The 14,034-nt window shown below is 39.3% G+C and overlaps 1 protein-coding gene across 3 annotated transcripts in view; it reads left to right on the top strand.

Moving 5' to 3' along the window:
• arhgap21.S (Rho GTPase activating protein 21 S homeolog) overlaps positions 1 to 14,034 on the top strand; it is a 112,503-nt gene that overhangs the window by 60,555 nt on the left and 37,914 nt on the right. For all 3 annotated transcript variants that reach the window (XM_018268712.2, NM_001093072.1, XM_041567175.1), the window contains 3 exon segments: positions 13 to 114; positions 2,906 to 2,984; positions 4,017 to 4,071. In XM_018268712.2, coding sequence (XP_018124201.1) covers positions 13 to 114; positions 2,906 to 2,984; positions 4,017 to 4,071 — 236 coding nt within the window.

Consider the following 14,034-nt stretch of genomic DNA (forward strand, 5'->3'; position numbering starts at 1 on the left):
CTTGTGATTTAGTTAATGCAGGGAGACCAAGAAACAAACTGGAGCCAATGGACACAATATTTGTTAAACAGGTTAAAGAAGGAGGCCCAGCGCATGAAGCAGGACTGTGTACAGGTACCTTGTATTTAATTATTCAATATTTCTGCTTCCATTAGCAAACTACTGTTTATATAACACATAAGAGTGTTATATAATAAACAAACATGTCACACGTTCAATAGAATTGGTTAAAGTTCACATAAAGCTGTGATGCCAGAGAAATGCCGTCTAACGGGTGCTGCTGGTTTTATGGCAGCTCTCACTCATATAGTATAATTCTTGGTTGGCCAAGATCAGATGTCTGCAGGGTTGTACTGCTATTTGGGGCCGAGTTCTAACAACAGGGAAGCAAGGAGAGTTTTGTGCTCAGCAGATCCAGTCACATAACAAGAACAGAGGCATACCGTGTATACTTGAGTATAAGCCGTCCCGAGTATAAGCCGAGGTACCTAATTTTACCTCCAAAAACTGGGAAAGCGTATTGACTTGAGTATAAGCCGAGGGTGAGAAATGCAGCAGCTTCTGGTAAGTTTCAATCAAAAAATGGAGGGTTTCTGCTCCTATTGGAGACTATTCTTGGATGCCGGCGACTATTCTTAGACGCCAGCGACTATACTTAGACGCCGGCAACCGTTTTTGCGCTTGACCCGAGTATAAGCCGAGGTAGAGTTTTTCAGCATATTTTGGAGGCTGAAAAACTCTGCTTATACTCGAGCACATACGGTAGATTCATTATGGCCTATGACAGTAGAGGTGTTCAAGCATTTTGTTAAACCTTCTGTCCTTAGTACAGTACTTGGTGAAAAAATGAAACCCAATGACAGATAAGTCAGGGGGAATACATTGGGGGCACATTTATCGAAGGTCGATTTTCGAATTCATGCAAGTTTTTTAAAAACTCCCCTAAACTCCCATAAATTCGACAAATTGTAATTTATTTTAAAAAAAATCGAATTCTTTAATCTTGGATGAATGGAAGCGACCTGAAAATTTGAATTGAATTTTAAAAATTTGATTCAAGTTTTTTCTCCGAAAATGAAAATGAATCATGCCGAGTGCCATCCCGCTGGCGATTTACATTCAAGACAGCGGGAGGCAGTTCTGGGAGATTAGTCGCCTCCCGAAGAAGAGATTTGTCGCTGGGCAGCTAATCTCCCTGAATCTGCCTGTGTGCCCTGACCCTAACAGAACAGTTCTTCACTGACGATTTCTATACAAAAATAGCAACACTAGATTGTACAAGTGACCAGTAGATGGTGGCATTACACAGCTTCAGCATTGTTAAGCAACATGTCAGCTCTCACACAGTTTCAGCACTGACTGAAGCCACAAAGGCTGCCCCTGCACTAGATTATAACACCTGATTCCCATATTTTGCGTGAGCGAGGGAATCCGTGCTGTTAATTCTTTGTTTTTATTGGCTGTGACCATACCATATCCACAGAGCACTATTGTTGTTTGCTGTCTTTGGGAAAGGTAACAGCATCCTTGCTACAGATAGGCCATTGTTTATGAGCACAATACATAACTTTAGCCCCCCTTCCAGTATTTTAATCTCCACTGTCATTTTTTTTTGCAGTAAGAATCCTAGCTTTGTTATCCTAATGTTCATCAACATATTTTCAACCCCCAATTATGCCTGTAATACATAAACTCTTTCGACATTCTGTATTCTTTATTTGTATTTGTAACATTTGGAAATTCCTACTGACTTTACTCCGGGCCGGATTTACATAACGGGCGCCCCTAGGCCTGCTGTCGTTAATCACCCCCCATCACTTTAATTAGTTCAAATTTTCATCATTGGGACCAGAGCAATGGGGATTGGTGCACAAGATATTTTTTAAAAAACTATTGTATCTTTTCTTTCTTTCTTTTCAAATTCTTTTTATTGAATTTTACAACAAAGCATTATGATCATTTTACATGTAAATAAACATTTCAAATGAATATCATACAGATTTTTTCCTAATCAATAAACAAATATTGTTAACTATCTTGACCTGTTTCTCACCTATACACATGCGTTTTAAAGTTCAGAAAGAGAAAAATAGTAAACACATTTTAGAAATTAAAAATTTACATGAATTGGGTGACAACCTAGTTTAATTCCTGAATTATCAATCAGCCTTCCCCATGGGTTTATGTATAAATTTCTTTTTATTGTCATCTAAAGATTCTATATAAATTGACCATCTCCTGTCCTTCAAGGAAAAATCCCCCAATTCTGAATCCAAGAACCTCCTGAATACATAAGCTATGTAAATATGAAAGTACATCTTTCAGAGTGGGGGGTTTTCTGTTGTCCAGAACAAAAATATAGATTTCCTAGTGGCTGCCATTAATAGTTGACAAAAATCAAGAACCTCAGCTGAACAGTTGACAAAAAGGACATTATTTGCCTTAACAGATGAAACTTTCATGTCTAAAAGTGCAAATTCTGGACCCAATTTAATATTTATATTAATTGGATCTTTAATGAAACGTTCGATTTTCTCCCATAGAATCTTTATCATTGGACATGACCAAATATAATGAAAAAAGTCAACGTTCTATTCTTTGCATTTCGCACTCTATTGTATCTCCTGCACATCCCCAGTGTTTCTGAACCAATGTGGGCGTGGTTGGGAAGCATGCCGCCCCCTAAAATCCTGCCGCTCTAGGCCCGGACCTTGGTGGCCTCTCCACAAATCCGGGCCTGACTTTACTTACTACTAGCTGGCCAGGTAATGAAATCTGGTGGGAGGCTTGCTTTCCAGGCAATCATTTGATACTTGGCAAGAAAAGCAATAGTAATGTTTTGCAAAGCAGTATTCAGTGAGTATTATGTCCCTTTAATTGCAATCTGTTTCTTTTCTCTGCTTAGGGGACCGGATTATAAAAGTGAACGGTGAAAGTGTCATTGGTAAAACATACTCCCAAGTTATTGCTCTTATCCAAAACAGGTGAGTATGTTTTGTCTGATATGTTATTTCTGGTAGGGATGCATCGAATCCAGGATTCGGTTCAGGATTCGGCCTTTTTTAGCAGGAATCTTTCTGCCCGGCCGAAACGAATCCGAATCCTAATTTGCATATGCAAATTAGGAACGTGATGGAAATCACACAACTTTTTGTCAGAAAACAAGGAAGTAAAACATTTTCACCATTCCCACCCCTAATTTGCATATGTGGATTCTGTTCAGTATTCAGCCGAATCTTTCCAGAAGTATTTGGGGTTAGGCCGAATCCAAAATAGTGGATTCATTGCATCTCTGATTTATGATTCTAATACAGGCCTATCCAGAGCCTTCTAGAGAGGACGTTTTGGTCTCCACCCACGTGATTTCCTAACCCGACGATAGGTCCCTGGCTGATTTTTGGCCAAATATCAATCAGGCAGAATGTTGGAAGGCCCCATACTATATTTATATATGGCCATTTTTAAAAATGTATTTATAACGGGGGTCTGGAAGTTCTGGCTTCTATTGAATATATTTTATTTGAAAGATGATATAATGAGTGCTGACCTATTGCTAAACAATAAAACCCTGGTGCAGAACTTTAAACCATACATTTTATTGATTATCTGTGCATTGTAGAGAGGAATCCTTATGCTAGATATCCCTAAAGCCTGTAACAAAACTTTTGCTGCTTGCTGCCCCTTGTTCTTTTTCCTCTTCTATTCCTCATCCATTCTGACATATCAATTGCTGCATGGTTGCTAGGGTTTGTGTCTATAGCAACCAGATCTTCATTTACATAGTGAAGAGCTACATTTAAAAAAGTTTTATTCTGCAATACAAACACAAATAAAAGTTGAAGGCCAGCTGCAAAGTTGTATGGCATATAGTTGTCTATTATTCTAAAAATGACAGCGCTTTAACACCAGTACCTATTTTACCTAAAATATTTTCTTCATACTTTCAAACACATTCATTCATATTGGATATTTTTCGAGAAACATTTTAAAAGAAAAAAAATCTCTTTTTACTTCAGCGATTCCACGTTAGAACTCAGCGTGATGCCAAAAGATGAAGATATCCTACAATTGGTGAGTTCTCTTTCAATTTATCTGTCAGCCTATTTAATTGTATTTAGTTGTACAAGAGGCTTATTTGTTTGGCTTAACTATCTGCTTCAGCGTTACAAAATTTGCTGGAAATGAAATGAAAGTGCAGGTCTTTGGCTAAAAGTGCCTGAAAAACATAGAACTTGTGGCACCAATATAAATGTTCCAGTGTGATAGTGCTGTAGGTTCTACATTGCCGGGTTGTCTTTTGATCTGAGATCAGAGGCACTTGGCATAGAAAAGGTTAAAGGCAGCAATAATTGAAGGAAAGGCATGGGATCCATTATCCAGAAAGCTCTGAATTACGGAATGGCCACCTCCTATAGACTCCATTAAAGAGGAACTCCTTTATAATAAAACAGTACCTTGTAATTGATCCAAACTAAGGCATACATAATTCCTTATTGCAAGAAAAACCAAAGTATTGGATTTATTTTATGTTTAAATGCGTTTCTGGTAGACTTAAAGTGATACTGACACTAAAAAACTACTTTTTAAAATATGTACATTAAAAGTTACCTCTAGGTCATGCTGAGAAGTGGTTATAGCAGAACATGGCTAAAAGGGTCTTGAAACGCATTTAAACATTAAATAAACCCTATAGGCTGGTTTGGCTTCCAATAAGGATTAATGATATCTTAGTTGGGATCAAGTACAAGCTACTGTTTTATTATTACTGAGAAAAAGGAGTTAATCTTTAAAAATTTGCATTATTTGGATAAAATGGAGTCTATGGGAGATGGCCATTCCGAAATTTGGAGCTTTCTGGATAACTGGTTTCTGGGCCTCTTCATTTCCACCTCACGCTTTTATGGCACCATGGATTGCTTACTGCAGCCTCAATCAAACTCATGTCATACAAGTAATCTTTTTCTGATGCTTCCCAGCATCCCTGACTTGGACTCACACCTGTGTAGTAGAGTAGAATCTGAATATTTGACTCCACTGTGCTTATGTGAGCCCAAGATAGGGATGACTAGGATAGGTAAAAAGTCGGCATAATGCTACTTAAAAAACAAAAACTGCCATGTTTTCAAGCAAATTTAAGGGCAGTGGGGGCATTTGACACTGTTTTTAGAAAAAAAAGTCTCCCAAATGACCAGCATTGACAAAGTTTGGTCACCTTTGAGTTCACTTTTATTATGATGGCGAGAGTGGTATTCTGAGTATGGAAAAGGGGGCCCGGACTGCTTCCTCTATAGCCAACAAGAACCCCCCCCCTTCTCCCTCTCTTACTTGCTGCATGGAAGCAGATTGCATCAGTACAGGGCGGATAGTGGGGGGGGGAGTCTGGGCAGAGTTTGTGAAGTGGGTGGAGACAGGAAGTGGGTGGGAGGATGGAGGTCGGGGGGCCCAGCACACTCTAGTTACGCCACTGAGTTCACCAGTTTGCAATTTTAGTAGTCTGGTTGCTAGGGTCCAAATTACCAAAAAAAATTTCCATCTAGCCCGATCGCCATGAGCCGACCGATAATCCAAGTCTACTGCCGATATCGGTCCGTTCTTTTCCCACCACACTCACCGAATATCGGACGAAAACTTGTTTCGTATGATATTATCTGTGCATCTACGGCCACCTTTAGACTTGACCATTCTATAACATACTGTAGTGTGACAATTTGCTTGGACAATACAGGGGGAAGTCACTTTTCCTGTTCTGATCATTTTATATATCTAGCTTTGTGTTTTAAATCAGAAAAGTAGAATAAGGAACAGTTTTGTTACTCAAGTTGCCGACTAGTGAAACCAAGTGCTTATCTCCCAGTAATTGGAACAAACGCTGATACACTGGAAAGTCTCTGGCACAGTAGTAAAATCCTCAATAATTCTTTATTATGTGTTGGATAACATTGCTGTCTGCTAAATGATTGTATGTTTTGAAACATTATCTTGAGTTCAGTAAAGGTTGTGCACGGTCTCATCTGTTATCAGTGAGTCACACACACAATCTTATAAAGGCCCTTATTCAGTAAGGAGGAATTCAGCTGATCACACCATCATTTTCGTTGCTGATAAACTATTGGGAATTGTGTTTTAGATGACAGTTTCAGTGGCTGGCAATAATGGATTACAGAGGCCGGCATTCCGCCACACAAATATTTTATACATAAACCACATTTCTAGTGATTATTTTTGATTCTGCACAAATTTTTGATTCTGCCTCTCCATAGTAGCCATACAAGGAGGCCAAGGATTATATGACCCACGCTGTCGATAACTGTTAATATTTTCTTATTGCATCGAATCCAGGATTGGGTCTTGTTGTTGAATGTCAAAGCCTGTAACCTTCGTCTAGTGCATTTTAAAACTCCCTGCGTATCTAAAGCAAGCAAAAGGAAGATTAAAGGGATTCTGTCATCATTTTTATGGTGTAGTTTTTATTTCTAAATGCTACTGTTTACACCGCAAATAATTCACGCTAAAATATAAAATTTCATTCCTGAATCAACAAGTTGTTATATTGATGTGTAGGTGCATTTCAGGTCATTTTGCCTGGTCATGTGCTTTCAGAAAGAGTCAGCACTTTATGATGGAACTGCTTTCTGGCAGGCTGTTGTTTCTCCTACTCAATGCAACTGAATGTGTCGCATTGGGACCTGGATTTTACTATTGAGTGCTGTTCTTAGATCTACCAGGGAGCGGTTAACTTGTGTTAGGGAGCTGTTATCTGGTTACCTTCCCATTTTTCTATTGTTAGGCTGCTGGGGGGAAGTGGGGGTGTTTATAAGAGCACAGGTAAAGCTGGCCACAGACGCAAAGGTCCGATCATATGAATCAACGTACGATCAGACTTTCCCATCTCCCTACCTGCCAATAACCATAAAGATCAAAGTCTTACCATTCAGAAGTAGATCCAATCATTAGCTCCCATGGCCTTATTTGACCCAATATATAAATGGGCAAACCACCAAACTGCCATCCTTTCAAAGCCCAGTGCATTAGCACTGGTAGGATTTTTAAAACCTGTGTCTATTGATACTTTTTGTGGCTGATCCCTAGTTCGATATCAAATGGGCATGCTGTTGGCTTGTTCCAGGGCATGAGCCATTAAGCTGCCTGTTGAGGCGACTATCAGCCTGCAAGGCCAGCATTGCAAATGGAGAAAATGCTGATAGGTGGTGCTCTGTACCTGTGTATATGCTTGACTGCCATTTTGCTTTATTTTTTTACCATTGCTGTTGGATGCCTACAACTACAGAACTTGAGTCCTCCAAATGCACTTCTATAATTAGAGTAAATGCGCAATAAAGAAAAATGTTACCATTCCTCATACAAAGTGTGTTTAGCAAATAAAGCGGCCATTGCATTCATTATTAATCCGGTTGTGGTTTGTGCTTTTAGCAACCTCTTTCCCTGGGTTTTTGCAGGCGGCTATAAAAATAGCTCTGTTTAAGATTCCCCCCTCTGATTGCTCAGTTCCAACACAAACTATTGCCATTTAAAATTGCCTGGTTTTGCGTTCCCAGTGTTTCTAGAGGCAGTGTAAGTGAGCAGTGGGTATGCCTCTAATAAACGACTTTCAACGGGATATAGGAAAAGTAACGTATTATATATTATGGCCGTGTAGCACTTTCTGGCCCTATCAGCCAGAGCACAATATCTTAATTATATGATGACGACATATGAAAATTTAATAGAGGCTTTGCTTTCTCTTGTATTAAAGCATAGCTGGTACTACATTTAATTCTGAGGGAATAAATCCCTGATGTGATATATTACAGGCAAGTAGGCCCAGAGTGTTCACTTATTAAAGGGGTTGTTCACCTTTGAGTTATCTTTTAGTATGATGTTGAGAGTGAAATTCTGAGACAATTTGCAATTGGTTTTCATTTATTATTATATGCGTTTTTTGAGGTTTTTTTAGCTTTTTATTCAGCAGCTCTCCAGTTTGCAATTTTAGCAGTCTGGTTGCTAGGGTCCAAATGATCCTAGCAACCATGCAATTATTTGACTCAGAGACTGGAATATGAATAGTAGAGTGTCTCAATTGAAAGGTGAGTAATAAAAAAGTAGCAATAGCAATCCATTTGTAGCTCACAGAGCATTTGTTTTTTAGATGGGGTCAGTGGCCTCGATTCGAAAGCTGGAAAGAGTCAGAAGAAGAAGGCAAATAATGAAGACCAATTAAAAAGTTGCCTAGAAGTAGCCATTCTACAACATACTGAAAGTTAACTTAAAGGTGTACCACAATCACTTTTGCATAATACGTTTTTTAAACTTCTCCTGTTCCGGCTTGAGGACTAATTTCCATAACCCTAATTTCTGGATTTAAGCCTTATTTCCAGGTTGATGACGTTGACCACTGGAAGCTCAATTGCTGGAATTTGGGAAATTGGTACAGGTTTGGAACCTGTTATCCAGAATACTCAGGACCTGGGACTTTCAGGATAACGGCTCTTTCCGTAATTTGGATCTTCATACCTTATGTCTACTAGAAAATCATTTAAACATGAAATAAACCCAATAGGCTGGTTCGGCTTCCAATGAGGCTTAATTTTATCTTAGTTTGGATCAAGTACAAGGGACTGTTTTATTATTATTATTATTATTATTATTATTATTATTATTATTATTATTATTATTGAGCAAAGTGAATAGTTAGTCCAAATTTTTAAAAGTGATTTCCTTTTTCTCTGTAATAATAAAACAGTCCCTTGTACTTGATCCAAACTAAGATATAATTAATCCTTATTGGAAGCAAAAGCATGTTTACATGACTCTCTAGTAGACATAGGGCATGAATATCCAAATTACAGAAAAATTAGTTATCCAGAAAACCCCAGGTCCCGAGCGTTCTGGATAACCGATCCCACACCTGTACAAGGTACTTTTTTATTATTACAGAGAAAAAGGAAATCATTTTTAAAAATGTGGATTATTTGGTTAAAATGGAGTCTATGGGAGGTGGCAATTTCTGTAATTTGAAACTTTCTGGATAACGCGTTTCCAGATAACGGATCCCATACCTGGATTTTTAACCAACAGCAGGTCAAATTGGTACTGCAAGCTACACTGCAATTGTTGATCCACACTAAGTTTTCCAGCTGCACTCGGCCACATAAGCTCTACAACATAAGTGATTTCTTTAGGGGATTCTGTCATGATTTTGGTGTCATGGTGTGTAGGTGCCATCTCAGGTCATTTTGCCTGGTCATGTGCTTTCAGAAAGAGCCAGCACTTTAGGATGGAACTGCTTTCTGGCAGGCTGTTGTTTCTCCTACTCAATGTAACTGAATGTGTCGCAGTGAGACCTGGATTTTACTATTGAGTGCTGTTCTCAGATCTACCAGACAGTTGTAATCTGTTGTTATATGCTGGGGAGGAAAGGGAGGGGGTGATATCACTCCAACTTGCAGTGCAGCAGTAAAGAGTGACTGAAGTTTATCAGAGCACATGTCACATGACCGGGGGCAGCTGGGAAACTGACAATATGTCAGATTTCAAAATTAAATATAAAAAAAATCTGTTCTTTTGAGAAACGGATTCTGCTGAAGCAGCACTATTAACTGATGCGTATTCCCATGACAGTATCCCTTTAACAACTGATCCTTTCCCCTATCTAGATATTTTGCTTCCTTTTCAAGCATACACACACACACCGATAATGAGTTCTTCGTTTACTGCCTAATAGCCTTCCTCCTGACACTTACCTGCAACCTGGGCTGGGACCTGTCTTTTGTTGCCTCTGACCCACCTTCTTTTACATAGTAGCTTATGTCAGAGCAGCAAGGCAAATGTAGACGTCGGAACAGGAAAGTTACTAATGTGTATTATTACCTTATTACTTGGCCACTACGCAACTGATTGTCAAACCCTTGGCTCTTTAGCTGTGACAGAGAACCACGAGTTGAAGATCAATTCATGAAGCCGTTACCCAAGAAGCACCGGCATTATGTACTTGATCTTTTTTAGGGCCCTTGTTATGGGAGTTTATAATCAGATGGGGAAAGAAGCAGACGTCTTGTAATGGATAGGTCTCCGGGGAGGATAAGTGAGGAGGATTGAGGCGGGTAGAGAATTCCACGGACAGGGTGTAGCCTGGAGTCGGTAGCTAGTAAAGTGCCGATTTCGGGAAAGATATTCTCATGTGATAGAGAAGCAAAGCTTCATGCACAATGGCCCCATTCTCTGTCACATCTTTAAAGGCTAATGTTTGTGTGAATCGGCATCTAAGTGAAATAACCCATTTGTCCTGGTATTCATAAGTTTACATAGCGAGGTTTGTGGGAACTCTCAAAATGCTGCAAAAACAAGCTTTCTAATGGTTCCTCCTCTAGTTCAGGCTCAGAGGTGATCTGATATGACTGAAGTGTGCACATACTTTTTAATATGTGCATTCTAATTAAAGGGATACTGTCATGGGAAAAAAAATTTTTTCAAAAGGAATCAGTTAATAGTGCTGCTCCAGCAGAATTCTGCACTGAAATCCATTTCTCAAAAGAGCAAACAGATTTTTTTATATTCAATTTTGAAATCTGACATGGGGCTAGACATATTGTCAATTTCCCAGCTGCCCCAAGTCATGTGACTTGTGCTCTGATAAACTTCAATCACTCTTTACTGCTGTACTGCAAGTTGGAGTGATATCACCCCCCTCCCTTTTCGCCCCAGCAGCCAAACTAAGGAACAATGGGAAGGTAACCAGATAACGGCTCCCTAACACAAGATAACAGCTGCCTGGTAGATCTAAGAACAACACTCAATAGTAAAAACCCATGTCCCACTGAGACACATTCAGTTACATTGAGAAGGAAAAACAGCAGCCTGCCAGAAAGCATTTCCCTCCTAAAGTGCAGGCACAAGTCACATGACCAGGGGCAGCTAGGAAATTGACAAAATGTCTAGCTCCATGTCAGATTTCAAAATTGAATATAAAAAAATCTGTTTGCTCTTTTGAGAAATTGATTTCAGTGCAGAATTCTGCTGGAGTAGCACTATTAACTGATGCGTTGTGAAAAAAACATGTTTTCCCGATGACAGGATCGTATTCTATTGCAAATTCTGAAGTCTTTAGGGGAAGTATTTTTCTGAAGTAGCATGCTAGGTAGTACTTGAAATTGTGTTGTGCAAGTGAACTTGGGAGTCTAGTAAGGGCAATGTAGCCTTGCATTCAGTCCAATTCCTGGTTGCTAGGTTTACTGGCCTAAGAAATCCAAAGGCAATTTCACTTCTTAGATAGATGTATGCAAGCTAAGGCCTAAACTACATATCCCAACACCTCTTGGGTTGCTGGATGGATGCTGCTAAATTGTATTTAAACACTTAAAGGGATTCTGTCATGGGAAAACATGTTTTTTTTCCAAAACACATCAGTTAATAGTGCTACTCCAGCAGACTTCTGCACTGAAATCCACTTCTCAAAAGAGCAAACAGATTTATTTTATATTCAATTTTGAAATCTGACATGAGGCTAGACATATTGTCAGTTTCCAAGCTGCCCCCAGTCACGTGACTTGTGCCTGCACTTTAGGATAGAACTACTTTCTGGCAGGCTGTTATCTCTCCTACTTAATGTAACTGAATCAGTCTCAGTGGGACTTAGCTTTTAGGGTCAGTGCACATGAGCAAATTCGGGGAGATTTAGTCGCCTGTCGATTAATCGCCTCTTCTTCTGGGCGACAATCACCCCGAACTGCCTTTGCGTATCTTCCCGTCCGCTATAATGAAAAGTCGCCTGTGCTGAAGCACACACGGCGCTTCGTTTTCCGAAGTTTCCTCGTGAGGCAACTTTAGAAAAATAAGTGCCGCGTATGCTTTAGCGAACGCGACTTTTCATTATAGCAGACGGGAAGACACGCAAAGGCAGTTCGGGGACATTGTCGCCAGGCGACTAAATCTCCCCGAATCTGCTCAAGTGGACTGACCCTTACTAGTGAGTGCTGTTCTTAGATCTACCAGGGAGCTGTTATCTTGTGTTAGGGAGCTGCTATCTGGTTACCTTTACAATTGTTCGGTTGTTAGGCTGATGGGAGGGGAGGGGGGTGATCTCACTCCAACTTGCAGTAAAGAGTGACTGAAGTTTATCAGAGCACAAGTCACATGACTTGGGCAGCTGGGAAACTGACAATATGTCTAGCCCCATGTCAGATTTCAAAATTGAATATAAAAAAATCTGTTTGCTCTTTTGAGAAATGGATTTCAGTGCAGAATTCTGCTGGAGCAGCACTATTAACTGATTCATTTTGAAAAAAAAAAACGTGTTTTCCCATGACAGTATCCCTTTAATGGTGGACTTAAGGCTACCAGTGCCTGCTCTGCTTATCTGACACATGTTTTGCTGATATCTGCTGCATAGGAATATTTAATATCTGCCAGTAAATTAAGGCTAGAACCGATCTGCTAGCTGAGGATGTGTAATGCTATGATATATTAACAGCCGGGAGACTTTGACAGCTGTAGGTGAATATGCGACCTGTCACAAAAGAGAGAGTAAATGATTACTCCGTTTAGGTTTGATCCCTATAATAATGTCTCCTTAGGCACCAGTGTGCTTTGAATACCACATGGAAGCTTCTATTCCCATATCTATATAACCGACAACTGTGCACTGGGGAAAAAATAAAAACCAATTATCCAGCTATAATTTAAAGGGAAAGTAAATCTAAAAATAAAATGCTTCCATATGAAAGAAACTGTAATTCTAACTAACTGTCCAAGAGAGATTCATTACAAATTTTTAGTGGCGGTAAAGTTATTTGTAAACATAATTTCTATTTAAACTGCATCTGTAGGTTACCGTTCTCTGGTGTGCTCTAACTTTTGAAACAATATAAAAGAAGCCAGTGAAGAAGTATGCAGTGCTATCTTCTATTATATATATATATATATATATATATATATATATATATATATATATATATATATATATATATATATATATATATATATATATATATATATATATATATATATATATATATATAAATAAATAACTCCGAAAATATTTAAACATTCGTAATTAGTGTATGTTGGGAAGTTGCTTAGAATTACATTTGGCAATTTTATTTTTGCATTTTCTGTATTATGTAGTATGGAGCATTGATGCAATGTTCTAGATATAAAAAAAGGGGAGAAGGGAAGAAGTGGATATCCAGTATTGATTTTAGTAGATAGCAAGGTTCCAGAGCCGGGCCAGCCCGGCCAGGCGCCGTAGGAAATCTGGCCGGCCACTGCGCGCTCGAGCGGTCATGTGCGAAACTGCTCTTGAGCCTGCATGTGCAGAAACACATTTGAGCACAAAATACCAGCGGCAGTCAGGGAGAGACTGGACTGGACATGGGTTAGGCGACAAAGCAGGTACGTGCCTGGCGCCCCCCAGCTTTGTGCCTTAGGCATAGGGGGTCCAGGTGCTCAAGCCCCAAACCTTCAGCTTGGGGAGGCAGTTTTGCATATTTATGTTCAGTTTTAAGCTGGCACAAACAGGACTGCATTCCAATATTTAAAAAGTAGTTAATTTAACAAAAAAGAACCTTCTCAAAATGTAGCCTTACCCTATGACTCAAGGCACAAAACGCGTAAGGCCACCTTTTGAGATGGTTCTTTTTTGTTAAATAAACGCCTTTTTATTTGCATCAAATATTGGAGTGAAGTTCAGTTTGTGCCAGCCTACAACTGAACATAAACAAACAATGTTCTAGAGTCAGCTTGCTTCATATGCCTTTGCCAGTTTGCTTTTATTTTGTTTGAGGACCTCTGTGAATGCTCAGCTGAGGGTGCTGGGAAATGTAGACACTTGCAACTTTTGCTGTGGTTGTGACATTATAGTGGAGAAATTCTGAAGCAACATGACATTTACGGAGAGCTAAATTGCCTTTAAAGGAGAAGGAAAGGTTAAAACTAGTAAGCTTTATCGGAAAGGTCTATTTAAATACACCAGTAATCCCTCAAAGTAATGCTGCTCTGAGTCCTCTGTCAAAAGAAACACCACATTTATTTCCTTCTATT

This window comes from Xenopus laevis, chromosome 6S, assembly GCF_017654675.1.
Source record: "Xenopus laevis strain J_2021 chromosome 6S, Xenopus_laevis_v10.1, whole genome shotgun sequence".
Classification (NCBI taxonomy): Eukaryota; Metazoa; Chordata; class Amphibia; order Anura; family Pipidae; genus Xenopus; species Xenopus laevis.